Raw genomic sequence first — 16,430 nt, 5'->3', positions numbered from 1 at the left:
AGTATTGCACCCTCAAGATTCAAACTGAGCTAAGGTGAAAGAGAAAATAATAAAAATCATCAGAATGAATGTGTGACATGTATAGTTCAGCCAAGATTTTTTTTTCTTGAACAGTTAAGCGTTGGTGATATAGGCAGCATAACAAAGATATCCTTTGTGTTATCCAACACCAGTTTGAGCCGAGGAGTTAAACTTCTCAAGGTATGTTACAATTGCCTCACATGACCTTATGTTACTCTCAGTACTACAGCACAATACTTGGTACTTCAGTGGTATTGGATTTTTAAATACAAGTTTTCTATTTATGTAATACTGTAGGAGCTTGAAAACTGACTTGCAGGCTCTTGTTGTTGTTTTATTTAGACTTATATAACTTGCATATCCCCAGAGACAAAGGCCAGGTAACAAACTTGCTTAAAACAGTTTAACATACAATTTTATGACGCAGTTAAAAAATGGCATCTCGCCAACACAGGCTTGCCAGAGAAAGAAGGAAAGGGGGAGGAGAATCAGGAACATTGGAAAGAGAAGGAATGTTGGAATGTAATCTTGACCTGACAGAGCCTCCTGATATACTTGGCAAGTCTGAGAAAAGTAAAGGACAGACCGAAGATTAATTTTTTTATGGAAGCGTGGAACAGTGGCTGTCCCTGAGCAATATGATCTTTAGAGAGTACAAAACCCACACATAGGATGCCTGTTTTCAATCTGCTTGTGAAAATTATCAGAGATCGCAAAGAAAGGAATATACGATAACAACAAGAAGATGAAGAAAGTAATAAAGGACTATCTGGATTGAACTGGATAGAACTGTTTAATTAAAGCAGCAATATAAGTGATGTTTGGACTCGTTCGGAGCTTGATGTATGGGTACCCCCAACAAAATTTAAAATTCAGCTGTATAATTTGGAACTAATGTGATTTGGATAATGTAATGTGATTGGCCTGTTAATAAAAATTATTTTTTTAAAAAAAATAAAACAGTTTAACATACACTGCTCAAATCATTTTTATGTACAAGCTCTTACCAAAATTTCTAGAAAGCTATAAGAAGCCATTGCAGATGCTGGGAAACTAATGTAATTTTTAGCAGCTCATTCTCATCAGAATGGCCCTATGAAGATCTATTCGTGGAACTGAATCTTAAGGTTACCAAGGTGTGATTGATAGTTACAAAGGCATGACTGATCTGAATATGAAAGAAAAAAGCATGCACTCCTGTGTATACTACAGCATCATGTGCATTTAAGTTGCAGCAGTGGATCAAAAACCCACAACAAGGTTATAAGCCTGAATGATTGGGGAATCCCTGTGCTGCCACCCGCCCTCCCATTATGCAACCTGTCAGCCATCCTTATTTCAGTCTTCCCTGGACCCAGCTTCACTTGACTGGCTTGCATCCAATTGCCTCTGTGGCTCGGCACAACGTTAAGTGTCAACTCTGCAAATTCTAGATGGGATGAAAGGAGAGAGATAACTAAAAGCATAACATGGGAACTGAGCCAACCTCCCTTTCTCATTAGGATCATATTCAGTAGCCTAATATACATGGAACGGGAGAGGGTACAAGACAGAGTCCTGGGTCACTTCCAGACAACCTGTTTAATGAAGCTCTATTTGTTCACAGGAAGACTGGATAAAACTGTCCATCCTGATTTGTTTGTGGGGATATTAGATAACTTTACGTCAAGCATTAACTCCCACTTTGCAGTGCATTTTTGTGTCGTTGCAAGAAGAAGAAGAAGAAGAAGAAGAAGAAGAAGAAGAAGAAGAAGAAGAAGAAGAAGAAGAAGAAGAAATTTGGGGGAAGTGGGGTTGTTTTGCCAGAGTTCCAAATCAGCTTTAATTGCACAGCCTGATTTTTCTGGAGTGCTATTAAATCCCACCCCAAAGTAGTGAGAGTATGGAAGCACCCCTGGATCACCCCTGAGGATGTGGTCTGTGGGTGCTGACAACTAATCAGCCATTACTACCCTTTGAATTTCTCTGCTGATTATGAATTGGATAACTCAAGAAAGCCCCATAGTTCTGCAGCACCTCATGGACTGTGGCATAGAGAAATGAGGCAAAGGAAACAACTAAGTCAGCACAAAAGAATGATGGAAAGGCACATAAAATGTAGTGTGTGAGAGGAATCATAGTAAAAGAAGTTTTTGAACACCAGTTCAAGTACAGTAGTTTGTCAGCCAGGTAAATTAAAAGCACAAACAAGGCCACACATCTTAGTGGTCTCAGTGCAAAGACATTTCATCCCCTAAATATTGTCTTTCATCACACTTAGGAAGGGAAGGGATAGTGTGGAGATCCATCTGTGTTGCTGTTACATCTGCTGTTTTTGTGTTCAGGAGCTGCAGTTTTTCTACAGTGATTATTCTCTTTTTATAGCATAATCATATATATATATCATATGATATCATAGCAGATATCATATCAGTATTTAAAAGTTCTTACTGCAACATTAGTAAAATCCATTCCAGAAGAAAAACATTAAGAGGAATTGGATTTTTTTCTTTTTGTACTCAGGAAAACAAAATCATTCTTCAGGAAAGTAATTAATTGTTTTATCAAAAGTGAATCTCGTAATTTCAGTTTACAACAAATGCAAGCAAACGTACATTTGAGCTCATTTCGTGAAAAGGCAGAATAAATGCTATAAATAAACAATGTGTAGCCTGGCTCTTGGTGCACTATTTGTGATACAGAATCACAATTTAAATGACAGTAAGGAATCCCTCTTCCTAGCTAACCCTCTGAGAGGCTGAGGCACTATTTCATTATGATCAATCAATCAAATGTTTATTACGATTGATCAACCATTAAGCAAAGTACAAAATAGAAAGAAGCACAAAATCACTGCCTCAGTGCAACCAATGCTGAATTATTAAAAGTGACAAGCTAGGACAGGCACCCCCAAACTCAGTCCTCCAGATGTTTTGGGACTACAACTCCCATCATCCCTAGCTAACAGGATCAGTGGTCAGGGATGATGGGAATTGCAGTCCCAAATCATCTGGAGGGCTGAGTTTGGGGATGCCTGAGGTAGGAGCTAACAATAATAGCAAATTAAGAGATATCACAGCTTTAAGATATATATACGTTAGTAGATTTATTAGACTCCTCAAGAAAGAGTCTAGAAGTATCAGCCAGAAAACTGCCTCATAAGGGAATTGTTGTTGGCATCTGCCTGTCTTGAGAGACAATGGTGTGCACCTCCAGGGGTGAAGTCAAACTGCAAGCCTGGAAAGTGTGTGCGGAGGTCCTGGGCAGCCCCAACGACAAGACCCCTTCTTGGTCTTGCTGATGTGGTCCAAAGTAAAGCAGAGTAATACATTTGGCACCAGCTTGGCTGCAGGAGTTGCTGGAAGGAGGCATACAAGGATCAAAATTTTCTTTCTCCTAGATGGGCTACCTTCCCAGGTTCATGAGCCCCATCTGCCCCTCACTTCCTTCTACAGCACATGCAGACCATTCGACCCACTGCTGGATTGCATATATCTGTTAGACCAAGTCAGGCACAGGGACCTGGTGGTATAAATGGCCCATTAGTGATGCATGTGACTCCTGCGTATCCATATCTTTTATTATATAACCACACATAGATCCAAAGATAGCAGATAAAAACCCCACCCCTCATTGATTCATTTTTTTCATGTAGACACAAAAGAATCTAGCAACATCTGCTACAACAGAGACATTGGCAAGGCAATGGAGCCAGCATTGAATAGAGAGCATCCATGACAATCTACTTAATGAGACAAGTCCAATTTTCAAGTTCATGGCAGTACTAGCAACACAGTACTAGCTGTAAAAACTACAGCTCTAAGGAAGAACTGAATTCCTTCTAAGGAAAATCTAAGCCCAGGAAATGAGATTGAGGCTCCATACAAAATCTGGTTCTCAGCTTTTGCAATGAAAGCCTGTGGAGCTGCTGGAACAAATTTGCCTCCTTTTGTGAATAAAAATCAAAATCGTGCTCTTACTGTATAGGAGTCATGAAACTGAATCCTGAGGCATTTGTAGGAATTGGCTTGTTCTAATCTGTGGTCCTCCATGTCCTCTTGGCTGCAGCTCCGGATGAAAGACTTGGACACTAAAGAAGAACTGGGCTTTCACCCTTTAAACCAATGGCTTTTTGAAGAAGATGGATCTGAGACTGTGACAGAGCTAGCAGCAGTCAGACCAGATAAAGCACCACTTAAGGGTATGTTTCCCAACCACAGAACAAGCAAAACTAAATGCTCTCTTCCAGAAATTACCTCTGTGAAAAACATGGTAGGAAGGGCTATACATTATTCTAGAGCAGGTGAACAACCTTCCTGCTCCTAAGGTCCTCATGTGGTGGGTAGACATTTGGCTGTGTGCCAGAAGGGATGGCCAGTCATGGGCAATGCCATTAACACACTTGTTCAACACACACATAGACATTCAACTCTTTCTTTCTTTCTTTCTTTCTTTCTTTCTTTCTTTCTTTCTTTCTTTCTTTCTTTCTTTCCTTCCTTCCTTCCTTCCTTCCTTCCTTCCTTCCTTCCTTCCTTCCTTCCTTCCTTCCTTCCTTCCTTCTCTCTCTATCTCTCTCTCTCACACACACACACACCCCCACCCACACCCACACCCCTTTCCCATTCGATTTCCCAGCAATCCAGTTCAGCAGTTCAAAGCTTCAATTAGTGTGCTAATATGCAACTATCTTGTCAGTGTTGGGAGTGCGAGACGGAATGCGGAGGGGCGGGGTCGATTAAAACCTCCACCAGCACTCCCAATGCAGATAACATTCTGCCTGCACTGCTAAGAACTGAATAAGGACTTGGAATGTATGGGGAATACCATGCTGGCTTCTCCCAGTTGAGGATCTGGCTGTGAACCACCCTGAGATCTGTGGATGAAGGGCAGTATACAAATTTAATAAAATATTTAAGTCCAGGCAATCTGGTTTAACTGGGTTTAAAAACTTGGAGAAAGGCATGTTTAAGTTACATTAAATTAAGTAGGACTTTTATTTAAGTAATTATGTTCTGTCCATCTCACTTTAAGCACCTCTAACTCTTGCAGGATTACATCTGAAATGAAGGGTTCTGTTGGGTCTCACTAAAAGTGATTTCCTTCACATCCCAACTCAAACTCTGATAAATTAGCAAATTTAGTTGCACAGTGCTATGCAGAGTTCATGCAGCTACTGCTCTAAAAATTGTTCTGTCATGCTGCCTAAAGATGTATGCATTACTATGCAGACGAATACAAAACTATGTGTTGTCATCCAGGCATCATACTAGATGATGATTTCTGTCTGTAGTGAATAATATTAATGCAGATCAATGTGAAGAGTGGAGCTACTTCCTCATAGCACTTTAATTGGTAGTGGCAGCAATTATCTAACTGGCAGGCTCAAAGGGAAAGCAGCTGATCTGGAACAAACAGCAGGGCTTTAGCCCTGTTAGCTTTACTCTTTTTTTCTACAGAAACATCAGCAGCAATGAATAGATGCTAACTGGAGTTAAGTCCTGCAATTAATATGAAAAAAGGGGATTTGTTTCTCTTGGCTTCTGCAAGAAATGAATCAAGCTTCATTTAATTGCACTTTTAAGTCATATTGACATCGTTCGGTGACAAAAGTTCTAGTCAGGAATGACTGTATAGATCTGATGTTCATATTTGAATAATAAGCAGAATGCTATAAACTTGTAACACTGGGCTAAAAAGTGGAACTACTTTTTAGTAGCCATGTATTATGGGTTTTGGAAGTGTGCACATGTGTGGTGTATTGCAAGAAATTATACTGAGAGCAGGGATGTTATTGGGGAGATACAGTAAATCAGGAATTAAGGAAGATAAGTACCAAGATGAAATAGAAGCAAATGCATAAATACTCTTTTGTACACCTGCTTGTTTTCATTAAATATGCACTTCCATACAAATTTACTTGAGGGTAAGTCCCATGGAGCGTAGTGGGACTTACTTCTGAGTCTACCTGTAGAGGGCTGCCCTAAAGCATAACTGCTTGTCTACTAAAAATAGATGAAGTAGCCGATTGTAAGGTCGGCGGTTGGAATCTGCACGATGGGGTGAGCTCCCATTGCTATGTCTCAGCTCCTGCCAACCTAGCAGTTTGGAAGCATACCAGTGTGAGTAGATAAATAGGTACTGCTGCGGCTGGAAAGTAAATGGTGTTTCTGTGCACTCTGGTTTCCGTCATGGTGTTCTGTTGTGCCAGAAGCGGTTGTGTTCATGACCATGGAAGTTTGACCCCCAAAAGCCACTCCCCCAAAAACCCAGAAAAAAATGCTCTCTGGTTTGTCTGATTGCTCCCCTTTACTCCTTCTCTCCATTTCTCAGCCAACCATCAAAAAACAAACAATGAAGTAAAATACTCTGTTCTTATATATAAATTGGTGGTGTGTATAGCAAGGTTTGGGTACTAATTTATTGTTTTTGGATAAGTGATTTTTCTCATAACTTAAGTTCATAAAGCAGGTCCTGTGTGGTTTGTTTATGAAAGAGGAAGGATATAGGACTATTGGTTTTATTTCTTACACACATATTAATTTTATGCTTCTCATAGTTTCTTTGTCACATTTTCTATCATTTATCTTTTTCCACAGCGGTTACTTACTCAATCAGTGTCCACACAGGAACGTTTCCTGCATCAGAAACAGAAGCAGATGTCTTCATTACAATATTTGGGGAGAATGGGGATTCTTACAAAAGAAGACTTAGGTGTTCAGAGTCATGTGCATACTTTGCAAAGGGTCAGGTAGGCTTAGAATTTGTCTATTTTGAGGGGCTTTGTAAACTTCAATCAGAGTGTTCACAACACAGCTACCTTAAGCTCTGCTTTCACTGGCATTGCTATGTGCAATCATGAAAAATGCAGAAAAGACCCTCAAGAGGTGTTCCCTCTCTATATTGCTTGCGAAAGTTGAAGAAAAAGGAGCTGCCACATCCAAAACACACATGCAAAACAACTCTTAAATGCTGGCAAATTAGCAGTGCTGATGCTGTCAGAAATAGCCACCTTCTACCATTCAATAACCAAAGGGCTGGAATAAAAAAATAAAAAAGAGGTGGATAAAGGAGCTCTGGGAATGTTTGTACAAGTTTATGGGGGTTTGGAGGAGTCATGAAGTTGCAAAGCTGAGGGGACTGGGTCCAGACCTAGACATGGCTAGATGGAGCCATTGGGGCTCTTTCAGTGAGTCTGTTCTAAACATGACCAAGTCCAGATCCAGACCCGAGTTATTTCCCCATTCAGATCTGCATCTCCTTTGCTTTCCATGAAGACAGATCTGGCTTCTTCAGCTGCTATTCCACAGGGTAGCTGCATGCCAACTGGAAAATCTCTTGCCACTCCAGGAATTCCCATATCATAGCTCCCAAGGACTCTGAGGATATTAAGATAACCTTATATATTTAAAGGATTCTAAATACAATTTGCAGACGACTGTGATGTGCATCAATACCCTGCTGAAACAACTGTGTTTAATGACAGAGAAAGGAGAGCCTCTCAAGCTTTACAGCTGCAGCCTTAAGGGAATATTCCTGGAACTATAAGCACAGGATGCCATAATTCTAATTTCTATTGACTCTTTCCTATACAAATCACTTCTCTTAAGGAATGTGTATAGAAATAAATACCATGCATATAAAATGTAAACTGGCACTGCTGTAGTTCAACCTCCATTCATTTAATGGGGTTTGTCTGGGAGCTTAATGCAAGACCTGCTGAAATAAATTGAGGTTGAACAGCAGCAGTACTTGGTGAATTGTGCCTATGATATTAGATATTTGCATATAATTCTGAACAGAAATCCAGGGTCCAAATCCGATGCAGATATCTCACTGCTGCTTTTAAAAGAAATGCGAAGAGATGGAATATCTGATCACAGAACTGCAATGCCTTGGCTAGTTTGGCCCTTTGTAACCACTAAAACAGCCGAGCAATTGAACAACTTGCACAGGAAAATTGTTGAATTTCCCTTCCTAGAGATTTAAAAGAAGAGAGTTGATAAGTATCTGTCAGTGTAGTGAATCCTGCTGCTGCAGGGGTTGAGCTACATGACTCACGAGATCCCTTCCAAAAATTGAGAATCTGATTCAGCCACATTAATAAGCCTAAATTGAATTTACTGCTTGTAGCTGTCACAACTGTATGATAGAAGAAGATGAAGCAATTCAATTAAATCAAATCACAGTGAATGAAGCTGGTTTATATTGCTTAAGTAATTATCTTTCTAGTTAAATGCTCTCATTGGTTTAATGGGTTAAATGAGTAGGAAATTGTCATTTTGCCTAACTAAAGCAGAATCTAAATCAGGCGAGCCAATTTAATAAAATGGTTTTGCTTTTCATCAATTACATTTCCAATGAAGTGTATGTGTCTTTACACAAAGGGAGAAATAACATAGGACAAAAATACATTCTGGCTGTGTAATTTAATGCATCATAAGGCAAATTCATTGATAGCAATGGGGTGATTTTGACCACTGTTTCCGGAGGACTTTGATTTATTGTCCTATTGAAAGGTATTAATGATAGATTTCAAACTGAAAAGTACTAACAGGAAAGAAAGATGAATATTGCTGGTATAGCCTATTATGTACAACTCTGCATATAGTGTGCCACCATAACAAGATTTGCCATTTCAAATAACAAAATCAAAAGTGGTGCAATGTTCCAGAAGTTATTTACAATACATTCTTCTTGACTATTGACTATTTGGGGCTTTTTATACTTCCCATTAAGAGCTGTACTTTGTCATGGTAACTGTTTTTTGGAAGAGTATAAATATGTGAAGGTAAAAATGTCAGAAATTCTATTTTTCTAGTTGAAATTATATTCTCCAGGCTACATTTCCCGGGAGTATTTGTAGAATATACCTGGACCAAAAGATATGTGTAAGAATCTGATTTTTAAAACCATAAAGCATTTCCATTTTATTTTAATTTATTCATTTTTTTTTTCATTCTTCTTTGTCTCATTGTATAGAAGTTGTCAACAAGTAAAATTATAGCTGCTGCTGCTGCTGCTGCTTCCATCCATCTGGTCGTCATGCTACCCACATGTGCCCATACTTCCACCCACCCGCTCATATTCTCTCTCAAATGGGCACACATTCATTCCCTCTAATATAATTTATTCATCCCAACATGCATCTCTGCAGCTGCTACTGCACTGTTGTTTACTGGAAGCTAGAATAGTATTAGAAGTGTTCATTTGCACTAAAAACCCCACACCATTTCCTTGTCTTTATCAAACTCTCATGCACAGAAGACTGATAGCTTTCTGTGGTCAGTCTAAATGGCCATTGTTAGCATTGCCATCTATACTTAGAATTTGAAACACTATAAGGAGTAAAACTTAAGCACACACACACAAATTGGTTGATTTGTTGTATTGCACTGTGCTGTCATTCCCAGAGTTGCTGCTGAGTAGATGGAGAAAATCATGCATGGTATTAGTATGAACCAGTCATTTTCAAGCTTTCTGTGTCCATGGAATCCTTCTCATTTCATGATTCCTGCCAAAGAACCTTTGCAGAAGAATCGGGGAGGGGGTGTTGTAGGGTCCATACGGGATACTGAAGAGTCCTAATGGCCCATGTGAACTGAGTGTATATCCTTGAATATACCCAGAACTCCCCTGCAGCTCTGTATTGTATGACAAGCTGTGCGGTGGAAATTGAACTATTACTAATACTTTAATTCAGGAACCTTTGCAGGAATTCCATGGTTCCAAACAACACAGTTTGAAAGTCATCAATTTAGATCAAAATACCAGAGACAGGGAGCTGGCCAATGAGTTTAAATCCTGAAACAGCTATGGATTTGCTGGGTTTATGCTGCACATACTGTTCAGCCACTGTGGTCTACCTGTAAAGTTAACAGCAACAGCTGCATACTTTGAATGCTGCTGGAAAATATTACTATAGGAATCATTTAGTTAATAAATGTATCTCAATCTCAAGTTCCCAAAAGCATTTTAGGCAGGACAGAGTTCTACTAGTCTCTGAACAAGAAGACCTCTGCATATGAATAAGGTATCTAAAAGCTATTGAACCAGTTTTGCGTTTAAGTACCAGTAAAAGGAACAACTGAATAGGAAAACGATTCTCTTTTCTAACAGAGTAGTTGAACTGAGCGATGTTTAATATGTTTTTATTAAGTGGATGTTGGCCCTGCTTTATTTTCTTTCCCCAATAGTTGAATACCTTCAGTGTCCAAGCAATAGATCTAGGAATGTTGAGCAAAGTGGTTGTGGAACACAATAGATCTGGTTATGGAGCGGGTTGGTACCTTGACCGAATAATGATACAAGAATCAGAGAAGAATAGTGACCAGTATGTATTCCTGTGCCAGCAATGGTTGGACAGTGGAGTTGATGATGGAAAAGTGAAACGAGAGGTGCAACTTCTTGGAAAAGTTAGGAAAGAGAAGCTGGCTGAAAATTTTCATGGTGAGATGCAAAATTATAAAAATATATTAAAGATTCTGTTTTGATAGATTTTATTTTGTCTTTCAGGGATGGGTCTGTTGAAACAAAAAAATGCTATTCAAATATAATATACCTTTCTTCTAAGTGACATCATTCATGCATCCTCATGGCATTTTGCAAAGTGGGATAATACAGTTAGTGTGTGTGTGTGTGTGTGTGTGTGTGTGTGTGTGAATGAATATGTGTGTACACACACACAGAGAGAGAGAGAGAGAGAGAGCGATACACAGAGACTAAGAAGTATAAGAAATGATTTAAAATTAGATTTGGGGATTAGATGCAACAGAAGGTGGTGAGAAGAGAAAAACAAAAAGGAGACTTCTTCAGGCATGATGAATGACAGACCAAAGGCTCTTGTATCTGAAGCTATTTCTGATATATCTAATCTGTTCTAGCAGTATTTTCTACCTCACCTACACCCCATTTAGGGTAAAAAAGTAAAGGTAAACCCCATTTAGGAATGTTGTTTTAAAATGTGATGAACTGAAACATGCCCACAAACCCCTTTCTTGGTCAAGGGGGTGGAGAGAGTGTTGGTGAGGCAGTAGCAGCAGTTCCTGGATGTTACAGACTATCTGGATCCATTTCAGTTTGGGTTTAGGAGCAGTTTTACCACTGAATCAACCTTGGTTGCCCTGATGTGGCTGGGGAAACCCAGCCAGATGGGTGGGATAGAAATAATAAATGATGATGATGATGAAGTGCATTGAGAGCAGCGGCTCATCCCTACTTGCTCTTGCCCCACCATTTTCCCCTGGGGAAATGCAATATTTAGCACTGAATAGGAGCAAATGTCAATTGGGTTTTCTTCAGATTGATGCTTGCTCCAATTTATTGCTAAAGAATTAGTTCTCCAGAGGAAAGTGGTGTGACAAGGGCAAAACCACTTGGACCTGTGCCTAGAAAGTGTGGGGCAATGGGGAAACTGCTCAGACCCATCCTTTCTAGGCACGGGACAAGCATAAGACCGGATGAGCCCTGGAACATGCAGAGTATTACTCTGTCCTTCTTGCTTGGTCTCTCAGCAGTTTTTGATCCCATTGATATCATATGAGCAGAAACACTGTTAAAATAATAAAACAATGTACAAATTCAGAATAGTATATAAATGATTAACAATCACGGCATTGTTGCTAGTATTGAAATATCAAGGGTTTAACTGTTGGCTTATTTCATGTACTCTGTGGCTAACAAAAGTTCAAAATTGTGGAGCAAATTCAGATTTCTGCAACACTACAGTCAATTTGTTATTTCCTACTGATTTGCTTTTCTAGGTACTTGGGATGTCACTGTTACAACTAGAGGCATTTCAAGCAATGCTATGAACCCTAAGTTGACTCTTACGGTTTGTGATGACAAAGGGACATCTTCTTCAGTCTTTATTCCCAAAGGATCATTTCAGAGGGCTGAGGTTTATCAGGCAACACTGGAGCTGGATAAGAAGTCTAATATGATATGCAAAGTTCGCTTGGAAGTAGAAGACACAGATGGGGAAATGTGGCATTGTCGTGAGGTAAATCCTAACTATGCATTTGTATATTATACTGGAAGAAAAAGCTTCTTTATATAACCTTGTTGGGCTTCCAGGGACAAGGCTAAATGAAAGGCCCCCGTGCCCATTCCCTCGTTCCTCTTCTTTTGCACAAATGGCCACAAATCGTTAGGATATTCTGTTCATGGTTTTTATTAGGGATTAAATGTTACAGCACACTTCACACCCCAAGAAAGATAGATCCCCCCAGGGCATGAAGACTGCCTCCCGGATTAGGGTTTTAGACAGTCCCCTCCAATAGTCAGCCAGAATTTTCACTCAGTAACTTTTGGGTATCCAGTAAAGGTAGTCCAACAGCTCCTTGTTGGCTGGCTTTACCTCTACCTTCCTTCCTACTAGCATGCAGAAGGAGGTGGGGAGCCCTCTTGCTTTTCCCTTGCAGGACTGTTCTACCTCTCTGGAGGCTGAGGCAAATAAGCTCTGTGTCAGTGCATCTCCACTTCAGGGACTCAAGAGCAATCCTTTCTTCAGGCATAGCCCACTAGACCCCCAGATTCCTCCAGCCTCATTCCAGTCAGCTTCCCAGCCACAAGGCATTGGTTAGGTGTAGCCTGAAGCTTCACGCCTCCCCACTTGCTTGCCTGCTTGTTTAAAGCTATCTTTCTGTATTTCCTACTCATTAATATTCTGCCTGTGTTCTCTGTGTTTGCTGCTGCTTGGATAAATGCATGGATCTGACTTTTGGAACTTTTTGTAAGTAAAGTGTTTTAAACTTACTTTGTGACTTCTACAAGAGGGGTAAAAAAGAGCACTTTGCAAGTGAACTAAATGGGATAAAAAGGTCTATATTTCCACATTATACTGCTGCTTAACTTTTCTGAGTTTAACTCTGCTACTGAGGACTCTCTCCTGCTGTTGAATGAGTTTAGCCCCACATTTTGAATTCATTCCCTGTTTAGGGAAGTTTTTAATGTTTAATGCTGTATTGTGTTTTTAATATTCGGTTGGGAGCCGCCCAGATTGGCTGGGGAAACCCAGCCAGATGGGCGGGGTATAAATAATAAAATATTATATTATTATTATATTATGTGCCCAGCCAATTCTTTTGTTATTTACCCCACACACATGGGTCGTGTGAATTCATTTTTTTCTCCCACAAGACCTCCACTCTGTCCCCCTGCTCCCCTTTTTCCTATCTGCCTTCTGCACACAGAGAGGAAGCTGCCTATCTTGTCCACCAGCAGGCTGTCTTCTCAGCCACACTTTACTGGCAAGCCTTGCGTCTGCCTCTGAGCAGTTGAAAAATACAGGTATTGTAGAGCTGTCCCCAGCTATCCTTCACAAACCTACTCCCCCTCCCCACACACATATTCCTATTTAAAGGGATGTGATTTTCAGAAAGCATCTTCTAGTTGTGCTCAACAGTTATCTAACAGTCTTATGTAACATAATGCTCAGATCTGTTTGTCTCATATCAGACTATTCACATAATATTCATATCTGTTTATAGCAGAACTATTACGGCTTCCATAGTATGCATCAAAAATTTATTTGGGTAGAAATGTTTTCTTTTTTAAAAACAAACAAGCATGAATGGTGGGGGCTGGAAAGATTCCCTCCCCGAGTCACTCCCCGAGTAGTTGGCAGGTGGTTAAGAAGACAGAAGGAAGTGTTATTACATAACACAATTACCGATTTCACTATGGTAGTATGATTTCACTGTGATGATTGCCACTGGCTGAGCCAAGGGGTTGGGGGGGCTGGGGGGGCTGATGGGAGCCAGAGTCCAGCAATATCTGCAGGGCTACTGCCTTCCCATCCCTAGTTTGGATGGATGAAAAAAGATGCTTTGTTTCTTAGTGGCTGGCTATACTCCACCTCCAGCTGATGTCTTTGAATGGTTGTGTTTTGCGTTCCTTCAGTCCTTCCAAGGGCTGGAGTAAACCTGTTTCCTCTCTAATGCAGAGGAGTGACATTGTTCTCTAACATATTTGGACATTTTATTTATTTATTTATTTATTTATTTAGTTAGTTAGTTAGTTTATAATACAGTGATCCCTAAAGAGTTTGCATAAAATATTAAAACTAAATATAATAAAATATAGCAATGAAAGAGTATATATATATATATATATATATATGCAGGTTTTGGTGTCCTCGGGTGTCTTCCCGTGTAAAAGTTGGGGTGTCTAGGCGACGTTTCGACGAGGTCTCACTCGTCATCTTCAGGCTGGTGCTTTCGGCTTCTTGTTACTGGAACAGAGCGGGATCTCAATGTTTGAGTTCCTATAAATACTGTAGAGGGGGTGTGGTGTCTAGCCTCCAATGTTCTGGGCAGAGAGGAAGTTCCCAGGCTAGTGTGCCTTTTCTTCTTTTGTTCCTTAATTACTTGAGAGATACCTTGAGTGATTTCTTGAGTGATATCCTGAGTACCACTTAGGTGGGTCATTAGGTGTGGATTAGTTGCTAAAGTCTTTGTGTCTTGACCTCTTGAACTTTGTGAAGAGTTTTCCTGAGAAGATGGCTGTATTGCACTTAGTTGTGCTTTGGCTTGGCTTCGTGTATAGGGGCGAGCTGTGGTTTTGTGGCTTGTGTCAGCCAGATCTGTGTAGGGATTGCAGGGGGGTGCAGCATCCGGAGGTGCCACCATGGATTGGCTACTGGATGGTGTCAGTAATTCATCTGTGGAGAGGGTCTGGGTTTGGGTCTGGTGTGGTTGATTGGTGTTGGCGTTCTGTGTGCCTCTGGATCTGGTGTCAGTTTTTGTGGGGAGGGCTAATTTCCAGATGTCTGGCAAGCGGGATGTGTCGTCACGCTTGTTCATGTTGTGAGGGTGTTTCTCTATCTCGATGGCTTCCATGATTATTCTCTTGTGGTGATGTTCCGTGTTAAAGAGCAATTTGGAATCTGCAAAATTAATTTCGTGTCCTGTTTCTTTCATGTGTTGGAAAAGAGAGGAAGTTTTTTCTTCTTTTTTGACGGCATTCTTGTGTTCTGCGATACGTGCATTTATTCGTCTGTTTGTTTGTCCAATGTACGTGGCTGGGCAGACTTTGCAGGGTATTTCATAGATCCCTTGGTTTTCCAACTGGATTTTATCCTTGGGGTTTCTGAGGATATTGGCTATTTTTTGGTTGGTGCAAAAGGCTGTTTTGATATTGTGTTTATGGAGGATTTTGCTAATTTTATCTGTAGTGCCCTTGATATAAGGAAGGAGGGCCATGCCATTGTTTTCTTCTGTGTCTTGGTTTTTGGGGGGTGTTTCCTTTTGGATTAGCTTCGTAATCCTGTTTTGCTGGTATCCATTGGCAATTAACACATTTGAGAGATTCTGTAACTCAGTTGTCAAGTGGTCTTTGTCAGCCAGGCGTTTGGTTCTGGAGATGAGAGTCTTGGCTACGGAGTTTATTTGTGCAGGGTGGTGGTGTGATTGTGCATGTAAGTAGCGGTTGGTGTGTGTTTTTTTCTGGTAGATAGTGTGTCCTAGGGAGCCATCAGGTTTTTTGTAGATTAGGACGTCAAGGAAGGGAAGTTGGTTGTTGGCTTCTATTTCCATAGTGAATTGTATTTTGGGGTGTAAGTTGTTGAGATGTGTGAGGAAGCTATCCAGTTTTTCCTTCCCGTGTGGCCAAATTACAAAGGTGTCGTCAACATATCTGAGCCAAAGTTTGGGTTTGTGTTCTGACTTGTCTAAAGCATTGGTTTCAAAGTGTTCCATGTACAGGTTTGCGATGACCGGTGAGAGGGGTGATCCCATAGGTGCTCCTTCTATCTGTTTGTATCTTTGTCCATTGTGGATGAAGTACGTGTTGGTTAGGCAGTGGTTGGTCAGGTCCAAGATGTATTCGGGGGGATTATATTTGTTTTGAATAGCTGTCAAGGCTTCATTAATGGGCACTTGTGTGAAGAGAGATACAACATCGAAGCTCACAAGTAGGTCATTAGGATGTAGGTTTTGCTTCTTTATTGTTTCTATGAACTGGAAGGATGCTGCACCCCCCTGCAATCCCTACACAGATCTGGCTGACACAAGCCACAAAACCACAGCTCGCCCCTATACACGAAGCCAAGCCAAAGCACAACTAAGTGCAATACAGCCATCTTCTCAGGAAAACTCTTCACAAAGTTCAAGAGGTCAAGACACAAAGACTTTAGCAACTAATCCACACCTAATGACCCACCTAAGTGGTACTCAGGATATCACTCAAGAAATCACTCAAGGTATCTCTCAAGTAATTAAGGAACAAAAGAAGAAAAGGCACACTAGCCTGGGAACTTCCTCTCTGCCCAGAACATTGGAGGCTAGACACCACACCCCCTCTACAGTATTTATAGGAACTCAAACATTGAGATCCCGCTCTGTTCCAGTAACAAGAAGCCGAAAGCACCAGCCTGAAGATGACGAGTGAGACCTCGTCGAAACGTCGCCTAGACACCCCAACTTTTACACGGG

At 40.6% G+C, this 16,430-nt stretch overlaps 1 protein-coding gene across 4 annotated transcripts in view; it reads left to right on the top strand.

Moving 5' to 3' along the window:
• Positions 1–16,430, top strand: part of RP1 (RP1 axonemal microtubule associated) — a 183,530-nt gene that overhangs the window by 139,353 nt on the left and 27,747 nt on the right. For all 4 annotated transcript variants that reach the window (XM_083747507.1, XM_083747509.1, XM_083747508.1 and 1 more), the window contains 5 exons: positions 115–201; positions 4,069–4,201; positions 6,597–6,748; positions 10,194–10,446; positions 11,760–11,998. In XM_083747507.1, the coding sequence (XP_083603633.1) occupies positions 115–201; positions 4,069–4,201; positions 6,597–6,748; positions 10,194–10,446; positions 11,760–11,998 (864 nt within the window). The remainder of the gene's footprint in view (positions 1–114; positions 202–4,068; positions 4,202–6,596; positions 6,749–10,193; positions 10,447–11,759; positions 11,999–16,430) is intronic.

Source organism: Podarcis gaigeae, assembly GCF_964106915.1.
Source record: "Podarcis gaigeae genome assembly, chromosome: 7".
Lineage (NCBI taxonomy): Eukaryota > Metazoa > Chordata > Lepidosauria > Squamata > Lacertidae > Podarcis > Podarcis gaigeae.
Note: the sequence above shows the minus strand (reverse complement) of the source record. Positions and strands in the feature narration are given on the sequence as shown.